Source organism: Trichogramma pretiosum, unplaced genomic scaffold, assembly GCF_000599845.2.
Source record: "Trichogramma pretiosum strain Unisexual culture from Peru unplaced genomic scaffold, Tpre_2.0 scaffold2, whole genome shotgun sequence".
In the NCBI taxonomy this organism is placed as follows: domain Eukaryota; kingdom Metazoa; phylum Arthropoda; class Insecta; order Hymenoptera; family Trichogrammatidae; genus Trichogramma; species Trichogramma pretiosum.
The window spans coordinates 5,173,428-5,197,595 of NW_019641687.1; the positions used below are offsets into that span (position 1 = coordinate 5,173,428).

Here is a 24,168-nt window from a genome sequence, read left to right on the forward strand (position 1 = left end):
AATTATAATTGTAATCTCATAATTCAATTTCGATTATCACTTATAAAACCGTCAACAATTTTTTAACAAAGTTCTTGCACGCTCCATTAAGAAATTAACTAGAACTAGTACGCACAAATACGTTTTCAAAACATCAACAATAGCTTTGTGTAACTTATATGTAAAATGACATTAAAATATTTTGTGCTCAATTTTTCGAAAAACATAAAATTAATAATCTTGTTAAGTAACAAGCGTCCATTATTTGTTATGTATAAGTAAAAGCATTTTCGTGTTTTTTCTTTAAATGTGAAACATATAAGTCGCATACAAAATTTTTTTTACACATGTATAAGCTCACGTTAGGACTGTTGATACATTTACATTTCTGTATTATTAGTTATGAGACTGAAAAAATTTTGAAAATATCTCAAGACATCATAGAGTTATGTACTAGCCTTGATATACTGAACTCGGTATTGCTTGTGGAATGGAATAGCAAATTAATGGCATTTCATGTCCATCTTTGAACAAAATTTTATTTTTTGAACTTTTTTAATTTTATTTATTATATTTTATTGATCGATATTTAAACTTTGTTGAAAGCAGCGATGTCTACGCTTTGCACGTAATCTTCGATTTCCTGAATAGTTTCAGTCAACCAATCAACTGATACTTTGTCATCTTCTACGACGCAAGAAATTTGCAATTTCTTGATGTTGAATGCTACTGGGACCAATTTGGCTAAAAATTTATGCAAAAAAGTTAGGAAATTGCAAATGAATATAATAAAAGATTTTCTCATTCAAAAATTGAAATTACCTGCACCCCACAAGAGACCATCGCAGGAAATTTTGCGTACTTCGGCTTCCAAAACCTTCATGTCAGTCTCATCATCCCATGGCTTAACGTCCAAAATGATGTTAGATTTGGCAATCAAAGCAGGTTCTAAAATTTGACAAAAAATTCAAATGTTAAGTAACAAAAAATGTCTACGTATAAGACTTCATGTTATTTATAAAGTCAACTTACTCTTTGATTTTTTGGCATTGTATGCAGCCAATCGCTCTTCTCTAATTTTAGCTGCCTCTTCACTTTCTCCCTACATAATTGAATGGAATCAAATAATAAATCATTAGAAAAATATTAAGTTGATAATAAATAAGTACATCAAATCTAACAAAACTATTTTACTTCAATGACTCACGATAAAGATAAAAAATTTGTTGAAACCACAATGAAATGATTATGAAACATATTTTTGATGATGATTTCATAAAATTGGTGATTTAAACAAAAAATAAAAGTTTGGATTTGTTTGGAAATATCTGGTGTCAACAAAATTTCATGTAATCTTTTCATTTACAATATTTGTAATCAATATTTTAACCACAATATTCATGATAAATTGATTAATTAGTCAAGTGTATATATTCACTTATTAAATGATTAATTTTCTCACCTCAGAGTCAGAACCAAACAGATCTACATCTTCATCATCATCATCCTCCTTCGGTGCTGGCTTGGCAGCAGGCTTGGCAGCTGGCTTGGCTGGGCAAACTTGTACAGCTGGGGCTGGGGCTGGTTTGGAACCTTCCAATCCCTTCACACGGCTGTCTAATGTGACAACCATGTTTTTCAAGTCTTGTACAACTAAAAATTAAATATAATTGAAAATCCATTCTGTTTTTTATAATTTAAAAAATTGTTAAATCTATAAATAAGTTTTTAAAAATATCAAAGTAATTGTTATAAACTGCAAAATAATAGATACATACTGTTACGAAGTTCTTGATTTTCCTTCTCCAATGAAACTAGTCTGCCAGAAACTTCTTTGTCTGGGACTTCTTTTTCGACAGACAAACCAGCAAGAGCTGCAATGCCATCCATCTAAAAATTCAAAGGTTTTTGTTAAATTTAATCAAAGTTTTTGTCAAAATAATTTGGAATTTAAAAAAATTGATGATGAACAAAAATAAGTATTATAGCTTCGAACTTACAACTTGCAAGGACAGCTTGATGTGTTGGCGTGCCTTGGCAACTTCAGCAGCTAAACTTCCAGACATTGTGATATCTAATTCCTGTAAAATAAATATTCAGAATTAGTTTTTACAAAATTTGATTTTCAACAATAAACTTATTACACATCAACAATAAACTTATTATTTAATATTGTTTTACTAAATTAATTGTCAATGCATCTTTTAAAATATTTTAATTCTATTACACGAAACAAAATATTTATCAACATTGAATAACATGCCAATTACTAAAAGGTGGTCAAAATAACCCACGTAAATATAACTATATAATGTGCATGTACACCTAAATGATAATATTATGAACCATTTGACTGCCAAACAGACAAAATTCTTAAAAATAACATAGTATATATTCAATAAAAATATAAACAAATAATTTACTGTTTGACATTAGAATTAGAGTTAAGCAACATGCAATTTGTTAGTATTGTTAAAAGAAGATGATAATAAATAGTCCCATAATTCAAAACAAAATAATACATCACAAAAACTAAAAAACATGTGTGCATTTCAAAATAATTACATTAACTAAAATCTGTAAAAAATTTTGATTTAGTTAAAAAATCAAATCAGGTTTATAAATAATGAAAAAGTGCATTCATTATGCAAGGCATCACAGGGTCATCTAATGAATAAATTATACCTGACAAGATATAGGTTCTTTAACATCTTGGACAATACTTTTAGTGTCTTCTAATATTCTATGATTTTTATCAGCTATATTTTTTTTCTCCTTTGCATCTTTTGCTTTGTTCTTTTTACCTACATTAGGAGTAGATTGTTCAATTTCTTCATTTTTAGCATCAGTAATTTCAGCAGTAGCATTTTTGGCACTTGCAGCTTCCTTTGCTTCTTCTTTTTTTTTATTTTTTTTAGAATTCTTAGAGGGTTTAGCTACTTCTGATGTTGAAGAAATATCTTGAGTTGAAACTTTATTATCTTTATTCTCTTTTGCTTTTTTGGATTTAGATTTTTTATTATTGGATGGAGTATTAACAGCTTCAATTTCATTGGTTGCTGAAGAATTTTGGTTGTTGCTACTGTCAGCCATGATAACTTCAGGTAGTACCTTTACAAAATTTTAGCTACAAATTATTTGACTAGATCTTGATAATTGAGAGATTTTTCTCTTAATACACAAATATTTTGTATATATTAAAATTTGACTAATTCTGTTTGCTTAAGCCAAAACTTTAAGTTTTTTTTTAAATTTAAATTAGAAGTAAATTAAGCATATTTCATAGAAAAAATTATTTAAAAACATCAACAATAGTAATTCAACCTGCACAGTTCATAACTTTTATCACCTAATTATTGTTTTATATAGCTTTTGTGATTTTAAGAAATTAAGGTATTATTTTGATTTGTATAAATACATTTTTCACCTTGACACTCAGAATGGTCTATCAGAAGAAAGCATGTTAGTGTATACTTGTAAAATATTAGATTGATCTTTAACAAATATTAGAATCCCAATCACCAGATATTTCCCAAAATAATTTTTTTTAGTAACATTAGTGTTTTAGATAAGCAAATTTTGGTTAAGAAATTGATGAAAGGTTAATTATAGGAACACATAGATGTTGATGGTGAAACTTGATTGTTGATAAAAGTAAATTATGATGATCGAGATGATCCATTTACTTATGAGTGATAAAAACATCGCAGATGGTGAAATTACTTTTTAAACCGTTTAAGACTTTGCGTGAAATAATTTTACCTTGGCAAGTCTTTCGTGGTGCAGGCGCTCAGCCCTGTCGTAAGTTGATTTATCGGACCAAACCTTTTCTTGCATCGAAACCGCGGCCATTTCAATCCTAAAAGTCACAGTCACAAATGATGGGTGATACAAAACTTATTCAGTAGTACAGAAATTGTAATTTTTATTTTCAAAAATATACAATTATTTTAATTATCAAAACTAGGAATAAAATTATTTTAAATATGCTATAAATTTCTGCTCACTTTTCGAGCTTAATCATCTTCATCATCGCTAATAAAACGAGATTTATAATTACTTTCAGAAAATATAGAGTATGAAGAAACTTGTATTGGTTTGGATGTACTTGACAGAGAGTCAATTGTAATTTTTTCTTGCATGATTTTATCTAATAGATCATTCATTTCCTTTTCATTTTTTTCACAAACGCAAGGAAATACTTTTTTTGGTTTAAAATATTGAATAAAAGCTTCTATTTCATTATAAGATGCATGCGTTGAATAGCAAATATTTATTGTATTGAATCTATTTTCATCTTGGGAAATCATACAGGATGTATCTTTGCCAGACCATTTTTGTGCAGAAGGTACAACAGTTAAAATATTTTCAGAATCGATAACAGGTCTACATTCTATATTTTTATTTTTCATACTATCTTTTTTATTCATACAAGCATGAATGGGAGTAATTTCTCCGATATTGGTAATGTGATCTTTTAGTATATCTATTTTGCTGTATACGGAATAAATGTTTTCTTTCACATGCACTTTGAGGTTTAATGCTTTTGAAATTTCAATGTAAATGTATTCACTTCCAATTAAAGCAGATATTTCTAAAATGACAATATTTTTTGGATTCTTTTGTATCCAATTATTAACAAATGAACATAATTGTTCAACACTTTGTTTTCTACTAGGAAATTCTTTGAATTTCAAGTTTAAAAATGTTGTATCCAAATAAATTTTGTCAATAGGTATTGGAAAATTTTCGTGACCTATTCTAATATTTAGTGGTTCTAATTTATTATAATCGTTCATATTTATTCTAAAATCTCCAGTATATAAAATTGTAAGATCATTATACTTGAATAAAAACATTAAAGAACCTGGACAATGGCCAGATGAAATACTAGTAACCATTAAAGAATAAGCAGAGTTACAAAATTTATATTTAACTAATGTTGGACTATTTAGTTCTAATTCAATCAGCTTTTGCTTTGTTTGGTTAGAACAAAGTTGTGGATATTTATTTATTAAAAATAGCTTTGTTAATGAACTACAATAAAATATTTTATCTTCATTGAGCAGATGAGTAAAGAAATTATCATTTAGTCCTTTCATATGATCAGTATGAAAATGACTTAAAAAATAAACCGATGAGTTTAAATTCTCTTCGACATAGCAATCTACGGAGATGCCGGGAATTTCATCCACGAGTCCGCAAAAAGATGACATGATATACTAGAATGAAATTTCGGACAATCCTATAATAAGAAAATGCAATGTCTTAAATGTTGCACTACGAAGTGCTGCGCTATTATTAGCACTTATGCGATATAGAATATTTTGTTCGTTGGGTTTTCTCTTTTTTGGTATTTTTGATTCCAGATGGATTTTTCAACGAGCCCTAAGGTTCGAGGTTAGGTATATAAATGGAATTTGCGAAATAAGAATGTAACGTTTTCTCAACTGTTATTACTCGTTCAAACTGTACTAATTTATTAATGATTTTGGCAAGTTATTCTCGACTCGTCGCAATGTTGGCAAAGTTTTATTATACTCTTGGATGATTTAGCTATATACCATGTGCTTTATTGATCGATTCTCTTACAACTGGCAAAAGTTTTGCGTCACTTCACCTTTTATAGACTGCGACTTTTTCATTTGTTAGTGATAAAAGTCATGCGAAAGTCGTAGGGATTAGGGTGGCAAAAAGTATAAAAGAATTACCTTAAGTGATGAGTTTGCGAGAAGAGATCTGCTGAACTTGCAGATTAAATTTATTTGTGAGTTTGAGAAAACGAGCTAACGTCGTCCGGTTCGGTAGAGGAGAGAAAAGGCTCGCTTGCGCAGTGAAACCTCGTCGTGAACGCGAATACGCAAGTCTGTACCAATAGCGCCAACACAAGGCACACGCGGAAACTGACGCAGTGACAACTGATGATTTCGCGTGACGAAAATACTGGCAACACTGATTGGCAACCAATTTAAAATTTTCCAAAATTTTACGTTAAGAAAATAATTCGCCCCGAACGCTAATTTATTAAATCCATTGACAAACATTTTGTCCTCGTCTTCAATTCCAGAGAGTATGTTCAATCAACGTGGAATTCTTAAAGTTTCCTTTATCTTATGTATTTTATTAGTAAAGTTGGATCAGTTGTTGGCAATTAATTTTACGATCTAACGGATCATTCATTGGTGTCGCGATATAGGTGATTAAAAAAATTAAATTATTCAAACATCTTTGTACATTGTTCCGTAATAAGAAAAAACTAACAGTACCATTGATGCACCAACATGAGCAATAGTTGATGAATACAATATCTAACTTACGATTTTCACTTTAAATATTCATTCAAAAGTCGTAAGGCAAGTATTATTTTAATTGAAGGGACATATTACAAGATTATTGAATAAATAACAGTAAAAGTAAAAATAAACTATTTCTTATTAAAATATGTATAAAAATATGTATTTAAAAACAGCAATTTCATTAAAAACCTGACTAAGTCAGCATAATATCACATTTCATTACAACAATGGATTTAAATTTTTAGTCTGTACAATTTAATTGTTCAATTGAGATTCTAAAAAAAAAGAAACTTATAGTTATATGTACAAATATAAATTGAATACTTATAACACTTATATCTTAATAAATACATTTCATTTTGTGTCATAATGACAATTAAATTTTCTAAATAGAAAATTATGTCCCATGGAATCAGAAATTAATGTCAACATATGTAATAATTATTTAATTATCACTTCCATCTTCGTTTGGATCATCATCATCATCATCATCATCATCATCATCATCCTCCTCCTCCTTCTCTTCTTCTTCTACAGGTTCTTCATCAGAGTAAACAGCTTGTAAATAATCTTTTACAGAATTATATCCTTCCGATAAGGCGGTTGGGGCTAAAATTCCTGTGGGCCGTTGACCATTTCTTGTTCTGCAAATGCTGCAATTGCACAATCTCCGGCATGGTGGACACTCCCAAGTCTACAGAAACAAAATAAATTTAAAAAAAGTTAATAAAGTATTTGATTTTGAATCTTTGAAAAATCATAATTGCAAAGAGTTTGAAATAAAAAAAAGAGCTCATGTCTAAAATTATCTTATAATACTTACAGGATTTAAAAGGGCATCGTAAGCGGATTCTCCATATCGCCCATTCAAGCAGGGTCCACAAAACTGTCCTCGTACTCCAACACATCGACCAGATCTACACACAGTTTTGGTATCTTTGGTTTTTTGTCGACACTGATGGCAACTAGTTCCATTGTGTGCATCGTAGACCTTTCCACTTGCTTTCTGAGCAATATTTTTCAACATACTTTGGGTGATTTCATCTGGTGACGGTATTGTGGAAGGATCGTAAGGTGCTTTAGTCCAATTACATACTTTTTTCTTTTTGGGACGATATTTATCTTCATCATCGCTGTCTACAAAATTATATGAATTACCATCACTATCATCATCGTCGTCGTCGTCATCCTCGCTACTTTCTGAATCGCTGGGTATGAACATGAGATCTATGTCTCTTTGCATAGGTCGGCTCCAGGAAAACATAACTAGCAAATTGCGCTTTTTTCGTTTGAATACAATCTCCTTACCTTCCAGCATATCTTCAATATCCTTTGGATTATTATAGGTGACTGCATCCTCTTTTTTCCGTTTCTGGCTTCTAGTATTGTAGGTTTTTTGAATTTGTAAACGTACACCCCTAAATGAATTATTAGGTGACCCAGACCTTAGGCTGCTGGTGCTTGCTCGTCGTCGGCGTGCCGGTTGTGGTGGTTTTTCTTTTTCATAAAGACTGCGTCGAGCGTTTTCAAGTCTATTGATTTCAGCCTTATCCTCGTTGATAGAGGATAACATTTCTCGGAAGAATGCATTTCTTTCAGCAATATTCCTAGCTCGTATGGCCTCCAAGTCATTTACCTCGTCGTCGCTCATTTTAAAGCAGATGAATGCTGAGATTTAATTTAAAGCACTTTGAGTAAACTTAATCACAAATAGATATCCAAACACGATCGATGTTTTGTTTGTATGTGGGAAAAATGTGACAGAACGCGTGCTTGACGTCGAGTTGGACTCTGATAACGAAACTCCGCTTTCAAACTGGATTTGACAACGAACGGCTTTTAATGCCGGCTTGTTGACGAAAGTCGACCAGCCGGTTGTCTTCGATCATTGATGTCCCGCCAGAATTCGACCACGAGGCGTCCATGAGAAGGTCTGTTTGTTTGGCTTAATGGTAATCTAACCAATATTTGAACACTCGGATAATATATTCTCTATGCATTTTAGTTGATTGAAAATAATTTTAATAGTCTAAGTGATTTTTCGTGTTGAAATTCGCAGCGAAAATGATAATATAAACGGAGTATTTTTCTTTATTAAATTTCTGTTAATGATGAAAGACATGTGTTTGCATTGACGGTCCTGGACGCACATTTAAATTTCAAAAGTTACGGAAGATTTTCGTAGTATGGTGGTTTGCGCGGACTGCGCATTGGGCTGTTGGGCATAGTATTCGTACTGCTATACGGATTTAAATGTGTACTTTAAATGAGTCCCGGAGCCGGCTTTAGCCAATGGGATTAAACGAATGCGAACCCCCTTTATGGTGTTGCTTGCCGAGTCTGAACTCTCGCAGTACTACACAATGCAAATGCACATACACTGACATACAAATTTCGGAATTACGGAGTAAGTACCATTAACTCGGTACACGCTGACAGTCAACCTATTGTTTTCTTTTGCCGACTGTTGACACCTACACGGACATTTTCTCGTTCATGTCATAATATTTAAAAATTGAAAATCTAATAACACTTACTTTAGAAACTGTATACCGTGATAAACATACACTCATAGAATTGCTTGAATTGAAACCGGCTACATTAAGCAATTTTAAAATAAATTAAAATAAGATATTAATTAATATTACACGGTAATGAAAAAATTTTTCGTAATAGTTACCAAAAACTTAGATATTTTGTGTTTTATTTTACTCAAACAATCGAATACTTTTCTCATGTTACTTAATGCAATTGTATTTTTATTGTTTTTTTTGAAGACAAATTGATATCAAGGAGGTTAGTTTTGCTGTTCATAAAGGTACTACAAATATATTAACCATGGCTTCTCCATCTAAAGCGCTCAAAGATCTGAGGCTACCAGTTTCAAGAGTGAAAACCATAATGAAAAGTTCGCCACAAGTTGAAGCAATAGGTCAAGATTGCTTGTTTTTAGTAGCTAAAGCAACGGTAAATTATTTAAATGGTTTGTTCAAAACTAATGATTTGCATTTTTCTAATCAACAATTTTGACTCAATTTGCAGGAATTATTTATTCATTTTTTGTCGGAAGAAGCTTATAAAAAGTCTAATAAAGCTGCTTGTTTAGACTATAAGCATCTGGCAGAAGTTGTTCACACAGAAGAAGTTTTAGAGTTTTTAAGAGAAATTATGCCAAGAAAGATAACAGTTCGTCAATTCAAGCAAATGATGGCAGACAAAAATCCTGAAACTTCATCAGATTCCGACAGTGACAGCCAGTCAGATAGTGAATCTAATTCTGATAGCGACGAGAAAATGGAAAATGGTAATTCTTCAGATAGTAATGATAGTAATAAAAAGAATGGAAATGATTCTTCTGAAGAAAGTAGTGAAAGTGAGGAGGAAAAGAAAACTTAATTGTTTTGTTGTATTGTACAAAATGTGTGTAATGATTACCATGTAAGATTCAACTAACATCAGCATAGTTATGAAAAAGTCTGAATTACATGTTAAGAGTATATAGCATAAACTTAACATTTTTAAAATAATATTTTAAAAAATGAAATTTGTTAAAATTCTGACAGTTGTATTTTTTACATAGGCTATAAGACTATCCGAAAAATTAGGTTCTTGCTTATTTAAATTAAATTTCTTAATGTATCAATTTTATTATTTTTATATTTGCAAAAACTGCAGTCTACATAGATCATTTAAATCAAGACTTTTAAAGTTTTAGTAAATAAAAAGGCATTATGTAAGCAAGTATAATATAAGGATAAATGAGTAATTTGTAAAGTATAAATGAGTAATTTTAAAATCAATTTTTTTTTTTTGAAGACAATGAGAATTTGTTTTTTATTATTAATTTTAATAAAAAAACAGTTAATGTGACATTAATAATGCTATGTTTACCTAATTATTCTTGATGCAGTTTTTTGACTGTTCCTGTTGGTACTTCATCGTAATCCTCACTTAATTTTTTAGCTAAAAAGTAAATTTCTGCTAATGCTATTATCAAAGCGCACATTATACCTAGAAGTAATCTAAAACCAAAATCTAAATTGTTCACAAGATATTCAATACCAATGAATCCAAATGCAAAACCAGCAATTACTGAAAATACAAATTGTGCAACAGCAATGAGTTGTTGATTCATGACTTTCACTGAAAAAGTTAGAAATGATATTTGTAAGTTAAATTAGTTTGATTAGTTTATTTATCTCATGCTAATTGTAGCAACTTACTTTGATATGATAACGTATCTTCTGGCAAATGCTTTCTTCTTGAATCAACACTTTTAGTCATAGCATTATAATCTCTATTATCCTGCTGAGCTTGCAATTTTTTTATTCTAGCTTCTAATACAGGATTTCTCGGAGTTACCTTTGGTTCAGGTAGTTGTAGAACTGCCTTTTCTAAAAGTTCATGAACATAAACCACATTATCAGAACCATTTTGTTGCTTATCCATGCAGGATTTGATCCACTTTATGTCCTCTAAGTAAATAAAACATTTTTTTCGCTCATTAGGATGACACTTTTTTAAAACATTAATATTATCTGGAACATTTTTAGCACTTTTAAAATTTTTTAAGATAAAGTCTATTAATTGATCAGTTGGCTTAAATTTTACTCTATGATCTTCGATAGTTTCAACTGGCATTATAGAGCTGGGAATTTAAGATGCAATATGTAACTTTTGTTCTAAGTCTTGATAATATTCTTGCAATTCTTTTTCTTTATTCATAAACTCGTCATCAACTTTTGAACACTTATCGGTCATATCATTGATGAACTTTTGCCACTCACTTCTTCGCACTTCTCTATTGTCTTGTAATTTGCTATCCTACAAACATAAAAAAACCCGTTATGTACCATAAACTTAAAAATACAAGTTACACAAGTCCTTCCTAACAAAAGTAAACAAAAATACATACACTATCAAATTCGTTTTCTTTTTGAAGAACGCACTCGCACATGCTAAGGGCCACGTCCAAGTTAGCTTTCAAGCTGGGCAAATGTTGATCACCAAGAGTTTCAGCACGATCTAAGCGATTCTGTCCTAGTTCCGTGGAATACTCTAATATTTTAAATAGCCTACAAACTTCTCGATCATCTCGTCTATCCTAAATAAGAAGTTAAGAATAAAGTTTGATATGCGATAAATCACAACATTATAGTTTTTTGAAGAATAGTCAATTTACTTGGAATTCTCGCAAAAAAAATGTGACTTCGCCTTGAATGAATGGTCGGTGATCGAATAATCTAGTCCAAATTTCACCAGTATCTGTATCGAATTTAGAAGATAAAAATTATTAGAGTTTTAATTTTGATAAAATGTATTTCATCGCTGCTCAAAAATTATTGCTTCTATGAAATTTCGATTGAATGTAAGACCGTACTGTCGTACCTTTAATGATTGACGCCATGTTTATTGTTCACCGAGCACATGACTAGCCTATCGTATCACGCGTAATGCGTGCGGTACACCCCCACCATTCCCATGTTTCAAAAAAGCATTGAACCCAGGATGATATGAGTGTCCGGGTAATATGAAATACTTTGGCATGGGTATCTTGATTATTTAAAAGAAAAATAAACATTCCGGGAGATAACTTATATAATATGGCGGATATTGAGCTCTGAAAAAAAAGATTTTAATACTAAAATTCGAAGAGAAAATATGAAAAAAAAAAATACTTTTCAGGCAACTTTATCGAGACGTAGAATTTAATTCTCCTCTGACTTTAGGAATTCTCATTGACTTATAGAAATGCTTCTTATTCATGCAGTTCATGCGATTGAAATATTCGGGAAACAAAGCTAGATGTGTACAGAGACTTAAAGAGCGATATAAACTGCATTGAATAGATTTTAATGTTTTGAAGCAAATGTGATGACATGTTAGTAAAACAAATTTTATGACGTTGGAAAAACTATTGTTTGTTAAAATTTTCAATCAGTATATTGTTTGGTTTTGTTTCAAAATAATAAATAAATAAAATTTCATTCGATTTTAAAAAGTTTAGTTTTAAACATTTTTTAACAAATCTCTATAACATATGATATGCATTAATTTGAAGTGAATTAAGCATTTTGAACAATTATTTAGTATCAAATTTTGATTTAAAAATTATTAGTAAAAAATGGTTCACCAAAGCTTCTATTAAAATAAACCTTTTTAATGAGGATTAAGAAAATGTTACAATCTCTAATCATCATATGAACAAATTTATATAAGATACATGTACAAAACTAATTTATAATTAATCTTTCTTATGTAGACAAAATGTTAGAGTTGTTAAGTTATTATTGGAACTTGATGGAATAATTATGAAGTCTTTTATTTTTTGTTCACTTTTCTTAAAACTATTTTATGTTAATAATAAACAATTTATAAAGGTTAGTTTCTAAATGGTTTCAGCAATTTGCTCTTTTCTATGAGTTTTGGGATTGTGATAAAGACAAGACATTGCCTCTTGTAAAGCTCTTAAGCAAGGTACACTAACTTCAAATCCACTAGCTTTGTCCATGTCATTTGTAGGTCGAACATTTGAAAGAAACCCTTTGGATTTGAGATCCTTCCAGTTGGGAGGAGTAGGTCCCTCAAAATCTTGAGATATAGGAACATATTTATATTTTGGACCTTCTTCAATTTTTGGTACCGGAAGAAATCCTGAACTACTTTGTTGACTAAATTTGATGCCTGAGCTAAATCCTGTAGCTTTGGGTGCAACTTTTAATTCTTCTTTAGTTGCTTGTATGTTTGAAGCAAATGTTTGCACAATACTTTTGGCATCACCTTCTGAAAACATCAATTCATCAATAAGTGCTTCTTTTTGCTGTACTTTTTTCTTTTGCAATTCTAATTCAAGCTTAGCCATTTCTTGTCTTTTTTCTTCTTGCTCCAATTTTTCTTGTTCCAAAAGTTCTTCTAATTCATTTTCTTTTTTACCCCATTTATGCTTATTTTTTTGGATCAATTCTTTGTTTTCTCTTTTATACTGTTCTATTCTCTTATTTGTTTCAACAACATCTATATTATTTGATAAATTGAAAATAATATCTTCTACTTCTTCTAAGTAATCATCATATTCTCGTTGTGTAGCAAAATCTTCCTCTTTTTTGTTAAAATCTCTGAGAATTCTTTTGCGAATATCTACTTCTTTTTCAACTGCTGCATCCTCATACAACTGAACTCTAAAATTTACTCTTCTTAAAGGTATATGACAGTCTGGACAAGAGCCAGAACCTAATAAAAAAAGATAAAAATTTTTAACCAATAAAAATTGATAAAAAATAATACAATTGAATCAACAAACCTTTTAAAAATAATAAATCAACACAACTTTCGCAAAGAGTGTGTCCACAAACATTAACCAACAGTTTGAGAGATGGATTTCGATACTTGGTTGTTTTGCATCTTGGGCATGCTTGATCTTCCATATTTTTTTTTTTCAATGTAAACACTTAAATAGTAGAACTGTAATTTTAGAAAAAAAAACAACAATAAGTTGTCAGTGATGATCAAATAAGGTTAAAAGAAATAAAAATCAGAATAGAAAGCAGAACTCAAATCTTTTGAAAATTCCAAATTAAATGTTTTCAAATTTCGTACGTTTGTCAATGATTCAAATTGGTAGACTTGACCTTTTTTATCATGCCCAAAAAATCTCAAAATGTTGTTCATCAGAATTCAGACTTCATCATATATAAATAGTGCAAGTAGAGAGGTTGTGTCACTGGATGTTCCAAATTTATAGCAGAAGATTTTCCGGTGTCTTGATTTGAATCAGCTAGTTGCAGACTGCAGCAGTAGTAATGTAGCACATGCACGGGACGCATGTCGTTTTTTCGTAAAATGTAATTATTTGTTATTTGTGATTGCTTAATTAAATTACATTGGACGTGAACTAAAAAGAAACTAATAATTTATGAAAACGTGAAAAATGTTTTTGATTTTTATTCATTAAATATTTTTTATGTGAGCACATATATAATTTATTATCTTATCACTACTATCTGTTTAATTTTATCTACTTAAAAATATTACCTCAATATATTAGCAAATAAAGAACCTTCGGTTTCTAATAAATCTAAAGTGAAAACTTATTATTAACGTTGCAGCATAAATTATATTAGTAGTTTTTGAAGATGTCAAATGAACCAAAAATATTGATTATTGGAGCTGGAGCTGCAGGTATTGCGGCTGCTTCTCGTCTTTTACAAAGAGGTTTTAAAAATGTTACGATACTGGAAGCAAAAGATAGAATTGGTGGTAGAATTCATACTGTAGAATTTGGTAAGTTGAATCTCTTATTTTAAATTATGGAAAGAATCAAATTGTGTAAATTTTTTCATTATTTATAGGTAAAAATTTTATCGAGCTGGGAGCACAATGGTGTCATGGAGAAAAAAATAATATTGTTTATGATCTTGCCTCACCTCATAATCTATTAGAATCTTCAAAAAATATTCATGATCATTCTAGACATATCTTTGTTGATGCAAATGGTGAAGTGATACCTCAAAACGAAACTAAAGAAATCAAAAGGATTTATTATAAAATTCTTGATGATGCATCAAATACTGCACACGAACCAAAAACTAATTTTGGAGATTATTTTACAAATCAGTAAGGATTATATATTGATATATATTTAATTAACGACAACATCATTTGTAATGTGTAATAAATGTGTCAATTCAATTCCCATTTGAAGTAGAACCTTTTATTTATTTAAAATATTTTAAAGTAATCTTAATAAATTTAATTATTTTTAGATTTCACAAAGAAATTAAACACAATACTTTGATTAGTGAACATAGAGCTGAAAAAATTTTAGATTGGATGCATAAATATGAAAATTCTATTGATTGTTGTGATACTTGGTTTGAATTATCTGCTACAAGATTGAAAGAATATTGGGAATGTGATGGCGATCCTTTGTTAAACTGGAAAACACTAGGATATAACAAAATTTTTGATTTATTGACAGTAAGCATTAAAATATTTATTTTTCACTTATGTCTAAGCTAAAATTATTAAAACGTTTAGTTTAATTTAATTTCAGAATAATTATCCAGATCCAAAAAAGAGACTGCCAGTACTTGAAAAGATTTTATTTAACAAAGAAGTTTCACAAATTGATTACAGTTATGATGATAAAATTATTGTTACAACATCAGATAAGACAAATTATATAGTAGATAGTGTTATTTTTACTGGTTCTTTAGGAGTACTAAAAGAAAATCATCAAAATATATTTCATCCATCTCTGAGTCTCAATAAAATTAAAGCAATTGAGGTATATTTCAATTTATTTATTTTATTTTATTTTTTTGTATTTTATTTAAATCTTATTAAACCAGTACTTTTTTGTTTAGAATTTTAATATAGGGGTAGCTGACAAAATTTTCCTAGAATTTCCCAATCAATGGTGGCCAGAAAAAACTGGAGCAATATGCATTATGTGGTCTGAAGAACAAAAACAAAAATTTTTAGAAACCTATGGACAAGTGAGCATGAATCAATTATTTTTTCAAGATAATAAATCAAGTTATTTTTTTATTAAAACTATATGTTCATTACAGTCTCGTTATTGGATGACTAGTTTATTTTTATTTTTTGCTGTTGATTATCAACCTCAAATTTTATCGGGGTGGTTAGTGGGACCAGCTGCAAAGCATGTAGAATCATTATCAGATGAAGAAATTGTTAGTGAATTCTATTTTATGTTAAAGAAGTGTTTAGGACATATATATGATATTCCTGAACCAACAAAAATGAAGAGGTAATCTCACTTTATCTAGCATCAATTCCTTCCAACAATCAATTCATAACTATCAGAAAAAAACATTTGTAAACTTAATTGATTTGTTAAATTAAAAACATTATTTAATATTTTTACAAATGCTATGAATTTGTGAATTCAATTTTAGTGAAACCAACTTTATAATTAAATGTATATTTTAGGTCGAAATGGTTTAGCGATAAACATATAAGAGGATCATATAGTTATAGAAGTTTAAAAACTGAAGAATCAGACGTTCAAGCCAAAGATTTGTCAGATCCAATTAAAAAATCACATGGAAAACCTGTAAGCCAATAAATATTTCTCAGTTCTTAGTATAAAAATTGAAGATTACCTAAAATTTATTTTTGAAACTAATATATTTTTTGTAAAGGTTGTTTTGTTTGCTGGAGAAGCAACACACGAGCATTACTTTTCTACTGTACATGGAGCCATTGAAACAGGTTTCAGAGAAGCTAACAGATTAATTGAATATTATAAGTAAGTGACCAATCTATATTCACAATACTTTTCTGAAAAAAATTTGTAATAACTCAATATTATTCATTAGGTGCCTCAAACCACATTTGTAAATGTTTTTAGAAGCTGTCATCACATAAAAAAACTGCTACCAATTTAATGGCGAATCCATGATTTATTGTTTTATTGTGTATTAATTAATCAAGTATTATGATAAGCATTTTGCCATGAAAAATTTTATATAGCTTTATTACATGATTATTTTGTTATAGATTTAATAAATATATATGAATAAGTTAAAAGGATTTGTTTTCATTTCAAAAAATGTGTGTGAACTAATCGAAGCGACACTGATTTGCATATCACACGATCGGTGATATACTATATCGCGTAACTGTACACATTTTAGTGTACAGTATGTGATATATGTCCAGAATGTCATAACCACAAGTGCTTGCTAGCTTGTGCTGCAGTGTACTGTGTACATTAACCAGCAGTAGTTGCGATCTTCCACCTTATAATGTGTATTGTTTACAAAAATAAATACAATATCAATTTTATATGACCATTAAAAAAACATAAGTTATTAGTTAGTTATTTTTTAAAATTTATCAATTTTGACTACAAAGTATTCGACTCATTTTTTAAATTGAAAATTGAGCTGCTTTTTTAAATTATTTATTTAACGCAATGGAAGAATCAAGTGCAAATGAAAACAATGATTCCAATCATTTCGTTGTAATTGAAAATGGTGTAAATAGTCCCGATAATCCTCACGACAATTCTCTATCTATTAAAGCACAAAAAATTTCTAAAATTATTGAAAAAGAGTTTGATAAAGAAATTAAAACTAAAAAAGTCGAAATTTTAAATATTTTCGAAACTCTCCAGAAAGCTGTCAAAACGTTGCACTTCTTGAGAATGTCAATTGTTCGTGATTATTATCACAAGGATAATTTACTACCGGATGATTCAGAGGATTCTAAAAAACAATATCGTCCTCACCCTACAGTTAATGCTTCTGCCAAAAAAATTACTTTAGCTGATATGGGTTATCCAGAAGATTGTTTTGCAGAATTCTACAGAGAAAAACGTCAAAAGCTAATGGAAGAAATGTCTGATAAACTTGAAGAAGAATCTAAAAAAAAAGAAAAAAATGCAGAAATAATAAAGCAACTGATCAAGAAGAATTCTTCTGTTCCAGATTTAATTAGCAAACAAAAAATGAAAAAATACATAGTTGTTGGTAATGTATCAAAATGGATCGGGGAAAAAATTAGGGAAGATGATCCAACCCATAAATGGATAGTTTATGTGACAGATGCTAATAAAGATCCAAATTCAGTTGAAATTGCACAATATATATCAAAAGTACGATTTTTTTTACATCAAACTTATAAACCATATGATGTGATTGATATCACTTCTCCTCCATTTCTTTTGTCAAGGCATGGTTGGGGCGAATTTGATATGAGAATCCAGATACATTTTTCAAATGGAATAAACAAACCTGTAAACATCATTCATCAGCTGAAATTAGACCAAAAAAATACAGGTTTATATGAACCTGGACAAGAAACGATAGCTAATATTTATGTTAGTTCAAAAATTAGAAATTTTAATATAAATGAAGAAATCAATACAGATAATGAAATCACAAATTATGATCTGAATAGTCCTTCAGAAAACCTTGAAAGTATGAATCATTCAAATGATTCACCCCACAGCCAAGTTAATTTATTATCAACTACTACTACTAAAAATGAATCTTTGAATCAAAATGAAAAAACAATCATGACCGAAAGCATGGGATATGAAGACTCTTGTAAACCGCTTGATAACATAAAATTACAATCAACTGATATCTTTAAGGATAAAAAAATGGATTCAGATAACTCTAATGATGTTTTGCAGCACTCAGGTTCAATGAGTAACTCAATCAATTATAATGCTCTTCATCAAAATAATTTTCTTGAAGATAACAATGTTGTAAATTTTGAAAAATACTGTCAAAGTGTTGTCAACTTTATAAATCAATCAAGAGTAAGAACTTTATCAAAAGTACTCAAATTAGTTTTCAATCGTTTGCCCCTCAATATGGACAAAGTTAATGATCCTTGCTACATGAGTCTACCTCCTTATGCTCATGAGAGCATATCAGAGTTTAATAAATGTTCAAAGGTAAAACAGAGAGCTTTAGAGAGGTATCGAGCTATTAGTGCTTTGAATATCATTAATAAAATTGACCAGTTTTGTGATACTTGTTCAGTTAATGAATTGATAGTGTGGGCTAGAAGGTATTATTTTACTCCCATATATGACCTTACATTTTTGCATAAGTATTGTCAAGCAAAAAATGTTGAAAATATTGTAGGCGACTTTCAGTCAACATCAACAGTATTATCTAGTTTGAATCAGTGGATAAAAAAATGCCAAAAAACAAAATCAAAAGTCAATAAAACTGTAGATGAAAGTGATGAAGAAATTGATGTACTCAATGCAAAAGCAAATGTAACAAGACTTCCATACTCAAATGATTGTACAGAATCAAGTAATAATCTCCTTATTTCCATTGAATATCCTGATAAAAAAAATAGTTTACAAGAGTTTGTAGATAATACTACGCAACAAATTGGAATAAAGTTGGTGAACGAAGAAGTAGTACAAGGGGTTTCTCACAATTCATCAAATTTGTTAATAACTAAATCTGTAGAATGCCTTTTTGAGGACTTATTGAGGACTTCTTTTTCATGTGCCATAGATAGATGTAAAAGAGAAGAGAACTTTGTTATTGAACCAAATGATGTAAGAATGGCATTAATAAAACGAGAAGAATTTTCTATTTTATCAAATGTCATGCTGGGTTCACAAGATTAAAAATTATATTGATAAATAAATGTTTCATTGAATCTGGGATTTTTTGTACTGTTAGATTTACTTGTAATATATTTTGTAAAATGTTGTCTTTTCTACTTTTATGAATGTTGAAAAATAAAATTTAATCTATTAATTTTTCTTAAAAAGATTTTGTAAAATAATTTTTTAATCACAATGCCTCATATGTAATTCAACAAAATTCCCATAATCTCTAATTTTTTTTCTTTAATTTTTTTGGTTTTTGAACAGATTTTAAACCTTTTCATTTTGACTACATTATTTTTTGATAAAATTGAGCGCGAGCTGTTCGAATTAGCTGATGAAGGCAAGCAGAAAGAAAAGGAGTTGCCAATTGGCATTGTACTCCCACCTGTCAGCCGTACACCGATATAGCATTCGTAAATTAACATCGCATGAATCAATTTGTACGTACATGTATAAGGTATGTATTTACGTATCATATGTAGAGACATTGATATGATGTGCAAAACTGCGAACAGGATGCGTGTCATATGTGCGTTCGTGTGTTGTAACATCATCTCATGACACCCGCCGACGTCTGACGATCGTGCGTGCGACAAGATACATTTGCATGTTAGTTCCTGAAGTGGAATGTTGCGAAAGCTGTTTACTGCTAAAACGTTTGACTAAGATATCAAATTGATTTCTTTTAGAAATAAACTTTAATCTGCGATACCGGACCATATGAAGAACGAACCAAAATGTCGAGAAAATTGCTGGAGGTACTGATTCTCGCCTTGTTTTTTATTACCACAGCCCGGTCGAATGCCATTGGCATCAAAGATGAGGATGCTCAAAGCTTGTACAACGCGACTGACCAGGTCGTAATTTTGGATGTTTATAATTTCAAAAGTCAAGTGTACAATAGTGATAAGGCATGGTTAGTGGAATTTTATAACAGTTGGTGTGGTTTTTGTCATCGTTTTGCACCCATCTGGAAGTCACTTGCAAAAAGTGTTCACGGTAATTGTTTACTTTTACTTATCAATATTAAATGCTTGTTTTTCTTGCGAATTTTTGAAATTATAACATTTTTTTATTTACAGTTTGACTGTTCATACATTTTGATTGTTTTCGTGACATATTTTACGATTTAATATTTTTAAATTTATTGAAAAATGTTGAATAAAATTCGATAACTATAGGTATTTTCTATTGTTTTTTTATAGACTGGAATGACATCGTGACTCTGGCTGTGATAGATTGTGCAAATGATGATAACAATCCCATGTGCCGGGAATATGAAATAATGAAGTATCCAACTATAAAATTTTTTTCTGTCAACTCAAAAGAGGAAAACTTAGGTTTAGAATTTACAAGTCATAAAGATGAACTAAGTTTAACTCAAGGATTAATTCAGCAATTAGAAAAAGAACAACAAGAACAAAGAGGAGCTTCGACTTGGCCAAATATTGTACCATACAGGTATGCTTTATAAATCGTTTTTCTTTTATGATTTTTTATTAAAAATGTTATTTTTCAGAGGAACTGATTTAGATGTGTTGTGGCATGGAACCCCAGATGATATTAAGTATCAAATTTTGATTTTTGAAGAACCAGAATCATACCTAGGTGCTCAAGTAATTTTAGATTTGCATAAATTAGACACAATTCTTATGAGACGAGTGAGTTCTGAAAATGAATTGCTCAGTGTTTCTAGTAAAATTATGAAATTTCCAAGTTTGTTGATATTAGACAGAAAAAATGACCCAACAGTTTTGAAAATAAATACAATTTCTAGAGACAATGTGAAGGAAATGATAATTCAATTCTTAAAAACAAATGGAGTCGATGTAAGGAAAAAGCTACAGAAGTCTATGGAAAAAGTAGAAGAAAAAAGTACTCAACCTTTTTTGCAGCATGATGAGAATAACAAACAAAATTCTATTTTGGAAAAAGTGACAAAAGATGAACTTTATCAAGTTGATTTAGAAAGTGCTTTGAGATACTCTTTAAACAATGAAATTAGTTTATCATCAGTCATTTCTGGTGAAAAAATGAATGCATTGAAAGCTTACTTGAATGTACTTGCTAATTATTTTCCAGTTTATTTACCAAAAACAAAAACATACTTGGAAATATTATACAAAAATGTGGAGAGTACTAACAATATTACTGGGAAAGAATTTAAAAAACTCCTTAGAGAAAAAGAGAGTGAACTTACACCTATTTATTCTGCGCCTCCTAAAACATGGATAGGCTGTAAGGGCAGTAAACCCAATTTTCGAGGATATCCTTGTGGTCTTTGGACTATGTTCCATACACTTACAGTTGCTGAGAAAAACTCTGAAAATACTGATAATGTTCCATCTGTCTTAAGCGCTATGCATGGTTATATTAAAAACTTTTTTGGTTGCGCTGATTGTTCCGAGCATTTCCAAACAATGGCTAAAAACAGGAAAATTTTTGAAGCTAATAAAGGTGGTGAATCTGTATTATGGCTATGGCAAGCACATAATGAAGTTAATGAAAGATTAGCTGGTGATTTGACTGAAGATCCTGAAAACAAAAAGATTCAATATCCATCTAAAAATAATTGTGTAAAGTGTAAGTCTCAAGGAGGTGATTGGGATGAAATTGAAGTTTTGAGGTATTTAGAATCCAAGTACAGCAAATTCAATATAAACTCTCAAGGAATTGATTCTGAGTTATTTACTAGAGACATTAATAACAGTGCAACAAATTCTGGAGTTAGTCACAGTAAATTCATCGATTGGAACTTTACAATATTTGATATGAGTATTTGTGTTGTGCTCTACGTTGTATCAGCATCAATACTAGTATTAGTGTTTGCTAAATTTGCATTTAAAAGAAGTTATAGAAAACGTATTACTATGCATAATTTACTTGGGTAGCTATCATAATCAACATTAAATTTGAAGAGACTGATAGCATGTTTCGAAGTTAATGAGTGTATAAAGTTTTGTGAATATAAAATTGATTTTAACATATTTGTAAATGTAAATAAAATAGATAATGACAATTTTGAGAAATATTAATCAAATAATGAACTTTTTATCTTGAAAATTAGAATTGATTTAATTTGATGCACAGTAGAACAACCAATTTCGTATCATCGAGTGAATTAACTTGAAGGCCCTCATGGCTAATTTATACAATTTTTTATCAATGTATGCAAAAAGTGTACCACTATAAAATTATTAACATGTAATGTGATTGTTGCGTATTTATAACAAAAGCTTAAATGTTTAATTATTATTGAATGTGTGTGACATAATTATTCATGTGTAAAATTCATAAATTAGGTTTTCATACAAAATGCCAACAAGCTGTGATGAATATAAGCTTCCTTTAAATAAATAACTTTTAATTTATATAAAAAATTTACCATATTGTTTTAATTTTAATTTAAAATACTAGGTTCTTGTAATTTGTTATAATATTTTCGGTAGAACTTGAGTTATACGAATTTGATGTTTCACCGAATCAATATTTCTTCTTCAATTTCATAAAGTTTTAATATTTTATTAAATAAAAATTATATACGTTTTTAATCATTTGCAATTATTAATATATTTATGCATGAATGAATAAAATGGACAAGCTATAGTCATCGTCTGAAATATGGCTGTGTGATCAGCGTAACCTAACCTTTTCGAGTTCAATAACTCTCTTAGGCAGGCAGAATAGTACATAGTTACTGACTCACTACAAGGTAGCGCCTTATATACTCAAAAGTAAAGAATTCTTCTATTTTGCATATATTCGACTAAAAGCTACATCAAAATTGATAATATAACATATAAATAGCTGGCTTAGTATTTTCAATGTGTGCTCCGATATAGCGTGGTCTTTACTGATCACAAATTTTTTGTTGGGCGGGCCACATGAAACCAGGTTTATATGTTATATTATCCCCACCAGAACAAAAAAAAAACATTATATAGGAATCAGCCCGATTCCCGCCGCTTGCGGGTACCAAATTATATGGCTGGATAGACATCTATCGGCTGTATACGTATTACGCCTATTGACTCGACTTCTTAGACTATTGCGATTACTAATTCTTTTGTCTTTTTAGTTTTTTGATGTGAAACATCTATATTCGCGTTTGGTGATTTCTTTATTTTAATCAAGTTTTCTTCAATGAGTCGGGCTTTGTTATCGTCACACACATATCGTTATGTCTGGATTATCCCTGGTGGAACTTTGGCTTGTCTTAAAGCTCCTAGGTTTCGGTTGATACGCAGGTACATCGCGACTTGCCTGATTTATGCATGCCTGTAGTGTCGCATTTGAAGGAAATGAGTCTAAAAACCATTATTATACTGTCACGTAGGTACACCGCGACCTTTTCTTGCGTATCAATATAATCTGGCCTTATGTTTCAACATTGTAAGCGGCTATAATAAATGTGAATAGCGATACGATCATAATAATTATATGATCATATAATGGGTAAATCTCTGAATAGGTACAATTATCGTCTGCACTTGTTATATTTTTTTATTAGTATTTACATAAGTTTCAACGAAAATTGATTGCGTATACAATAATCTTTGATTTGGATTTTACAGATCATTTATTTCTTCTAGATGGTCACATATCAAATGTAAATATGTACTGTATATAAAAAAATTATTAAATTTATTACATACACCCTACATCATTACTTACTTTTGAGTCATCGTTGTTCATAAGAAGCTTCATTAGAAGCAGAATCTTGATTTTATTAGTGAGCGAATACAGTATTTATCGCGTGACAGATGAGTTTATGATAGA

The 24,168-nt window shown here is 29.9% G+C and overlaps 10 protein-coding genes across 18 annotated transcripts; 4 read left to right on the forward strand and 6 right to left on the reverse strand.

Moving 5' to 3' along the window:
- Positions 1-498: 498 nt before the first annotated feature.
- Positions 499-5,853, reverse strand: LOC106659137 (probable elongation factor 1-delta). Of its 3 annotated transcripts, XM_014381508.2 has the most exons (9): positions 5,691-5,853; positions 3,742-3,838; positions 2,665-3,090; positions 1,980-2,060; positions 1,758-1,869; positions 1,442-1,632; positions 1,012-1,081; positions 802-927; positions 499-723 (listed from the first exon to the last, which is right to left on the reverse strand). In XM_014381508.2, exons 2-9 carry the CDS (start codon positions 3,829-3,831, stop codon positions 569-571), a joined length of 1,251 nt encoding a protein of 416 aa, XP_014236994.1. In that variant the 5' UTR covers positions 3,832-3,838; positions 5,691-5,853; the 3' UTR covers positions 499-568. The 3 variants fall into 3 exon arrangements, with proteins under 3 accessions (XP_014236994.1, XP_014236995.1, XP_014236996.1); XM_014381509.2 differs by lacking the exon at positions 3,742-3,838; XM_014381510.2 differs by lacking the exon at positions 2,665-3,090 and having other exon boundaries at positions 5,691-5,849.
- Positions 3,845-5,683, reverse strand: LOC106659138 (protein artemis). The gene has a single exon (XM_014381511.2). It carries the CDS (start codon positions 5,193-5,195, stop codon positions 3,996-3,998), a length of 1,200 nt encoding a protein of 399 aa, XP_014236997.1. The 5' UTR covers positions 5,196-5,683; the 3' UTR covers positions 3,845-3,995.
- Positions 5,854-6,616: 763 nt separating the features above from the next.
- On the reverse strand, positions 6,617-8,142 carry LOC106659181 (cell division cycle-associated protein 7-like). 2 transcript variants are annotated; one of them, XM_014381592.2, is made up of 3 exons: positions 7,584-8,141; positions 7,099-7,412; positions 6,617-6,969 (listed from the first exon to the last, which is right to left on the reverse strand). In XM_014381592.2, the coding sequence occupies exons 1-3, from the start codon at positions 7,924-7,926 to the stop codon at positions 6,721-6,723; spliced, it is 906 nt and encodes a 301-aa protein (XP_014237078.1). In that variant the 5' UTR covers positions 7,927-8,141; the 3' UTR covers positions 6,617-6,720. The 2 variants fall into 2 exon arrangements, with proteins under 2 accessions (XP_014237078.1, XP_014237076.1); XM_014381590.2 differs by having other exon boundaries at positions 7,099-8,142.
- Positions 8,143-8,272: 130 nt separating this feature from the next.
- On the forward strand, positions 8,273-9,823 carry LOC106659183 (chromatin accessibility complex protein 1). 2 transcript variants are annotated; one of them, XM_014381595.2, is made up of 3 exons: positions 8,273-8,682; positions 9,053-9,242; positions 9,318-9,822. In XM_014381595.2, the coding sequence occupies exons 2-3, from the start codon at positions 9,114-9,116 to the stop codon at positions 9,669-9,671; spliced, it is 483 nt and encodes a 160-aa protein (XP_014237081.1). In that variant the 5' UTR covers positions 8,273-8,682; positions 9,053-9,113; the 3' UTR covers positions 9,672-9,822. The 2 variants fall into 2 exon arrangements, with proteins under 2 accessions (XP_014237081.1, XP_014237080.1); XM_014381594.2 differs by lacking the exon at positions 8,273-8,682 and adding an exon at positions 8,689-8,926 and having other exon boundaries at positions 9,318-9,823.
- Positions 9,824-10,084: 261 nt separating this feature from the next.
- LOC106659182 (transmembrane protein 199) lies at positions 10,085-10,926 on the reverse strand. The gene is made up of 2 exons (XM_014381593.2): positions 10,499-10,926; positions 10,085-10,418 (listed from the first exon to the last, which is right to left on the reverse strand). The coding sequence occupies exons 1-2, from the start codon at positions 10,914-10,916 to the stop codon at positions 10,171-10,173; spliced, it is 666 nt and encodes a 221-aa protein (XP_014237079.1). The 5' UTR covers positions 10,917-10,926; the 3' UTR covers positions 10,085-10,170.
- On the reverse strand, positions 10,921-11,799 carry LOC106659184 (biogenesis of lysosome-related organelles complex 1 subunit 5). The gene is made up of 4 exons (XM_014381596.2): positions 11,664-11,799; positions 11,458-11,540; positions 11,191-11,379; positions 10,921-11,099 (listed from the first exon to the last, which is right to left on the reverse strand). Exons 1-4 carry the CDS (start codon positions 11,680-11,682, stop codon positions 10,932-10,934), a joined length of 459 nt encoding a protein of 152 aa, XP_014237082.1. The 5' UTR covers positions 11,683-11,799; the 3' UTR covers positions 10,921-10,931.
- Positions 11,800-12,414: 615 nt separating this feature from the next.
- LOC106658852 (CDK-activating kinase assembly factor MAT1) lies at positions 12,415-14,003 on the reverse strand. Of its 2 annotated transcripts, none has more exons than XM_014380990.2 (3): positions 13,904-14,003; positions 13,576-13,736; positions 12,415-13,505 (listed from the first exon to the last, which is right to left on the reverse strand). In XM_014380990.2, the coding sequence occupies exons 2-3, from the start codon at positions 13,697-13,699 to the stop codon at positions 12,664-12,666; spliced, it is 966 nt and encodes a 321-aa protein (XP_014236476.1). In that variant the 5' UTR covers positions 13,700-13,736; positions 13,904-14,003; the 3' UTR covers positions 12,415-12,663. The 2 variants fall into 2 exon arrangements, with proteins under 2 accessions (XP_014236476.1, XP_014236477.1); XM_014380991.2 differs by having other exon boundaries at positions 13,872-13,981.
- Positions 14,004-14,066: 63 nt separating this feature from the next.
- On the forward strand, positions 14,067-16,747 carry LOC106658844 (spermine oxidase-like). 2 transcript variants are annotated; one of them, XM_014380979.2, is made up of 10 exons: positions 14,067-14,237; positions 14,381-14,555; positions 14,624-14,888; positions 15,038-15,251; positions 15,328-15,561; positions 15,641-15,772; positions 15,848-16,047; positions 16,230-16,353; positions 16,442-16,548; positions 16,619-16,747. In XM_014380979.2, the coding sequence occupies exons 2-10, from the start codon at positions 14,408-14,410 to the stop codon at positions 16,638-16,640; spliced, it is 1,446 nt and encodes a 481-aa protein (XP_014236465.1). In that variant the 5' UTR covers positions 14,067-14,237; positions 14,381-14,407; the 3' UTR covers positions 16,641-16,747. The 2 variants fall into 2 exon arrangements, with proteins under 2 accessions (XP_014236465.1, XP_023317133.1); XM_023461365.1 differs by having other exon boundaries at positions 14,089-14,116.
- A 389-nt stretch (positions 16,748-17,136) lies between these two features.
- LOC106658802 lies at positions 17,137-19,592 on the forward strand. Its single transcript, XM_014380924.2, has one exon. The coding sequence runs from the start codon at positions 17,218-17,220 to the stop codon at positions 19,402-19,404; it is 2,187 nt and encodes a 728-aa protein (XP_014236410.1). The 5' UTR covers positions 17,137-17,217; the 3' UTR covers positions 19,405-19,592.
- Positions 19,593-19,780: 188 nt separating this feature from the next.
- LOC106658743 (sulfhydryl oxidase 2) lies at positions 19,781-22,750 on the forward strand. Of its 3 annotated transcripts, none has more exons than XM_014380840.2 (4): positions 19,781-19,846; positions 20,079-20,388; positions 20,595-20,850; positions 20,909-22,750. In XM_014380840.2, exons 2-4 carry the CDS (start codon positions 20,127-20,129, stop codon positions 22,278-22,280), a joined length of 1,890 nt encoding a protein of 629 aa, XP_014236326.1. In that variant the 5' UTR covers positions 19,781-19,846; positions 20,079-20,126; the 3' UTR covers positions 22,281-22,750. The 3 variants fall into 3 exon arrangements, with proteins under 3 accessions (XP_014236326.1, XP_014236325.1, XP_014236323.1); XM_014380839.2 differs by lacking the exon at positions 19,781-19,846 and adding an exon at positions 19,860-19,998; XM_014380837.2 differs by lacking the exon at positions 19,781-19,846 and having other exon boundaries at positions 19,860-20,388.
- Positions 22,751-24,168: the final 1,418 nt, after the last annotated feature.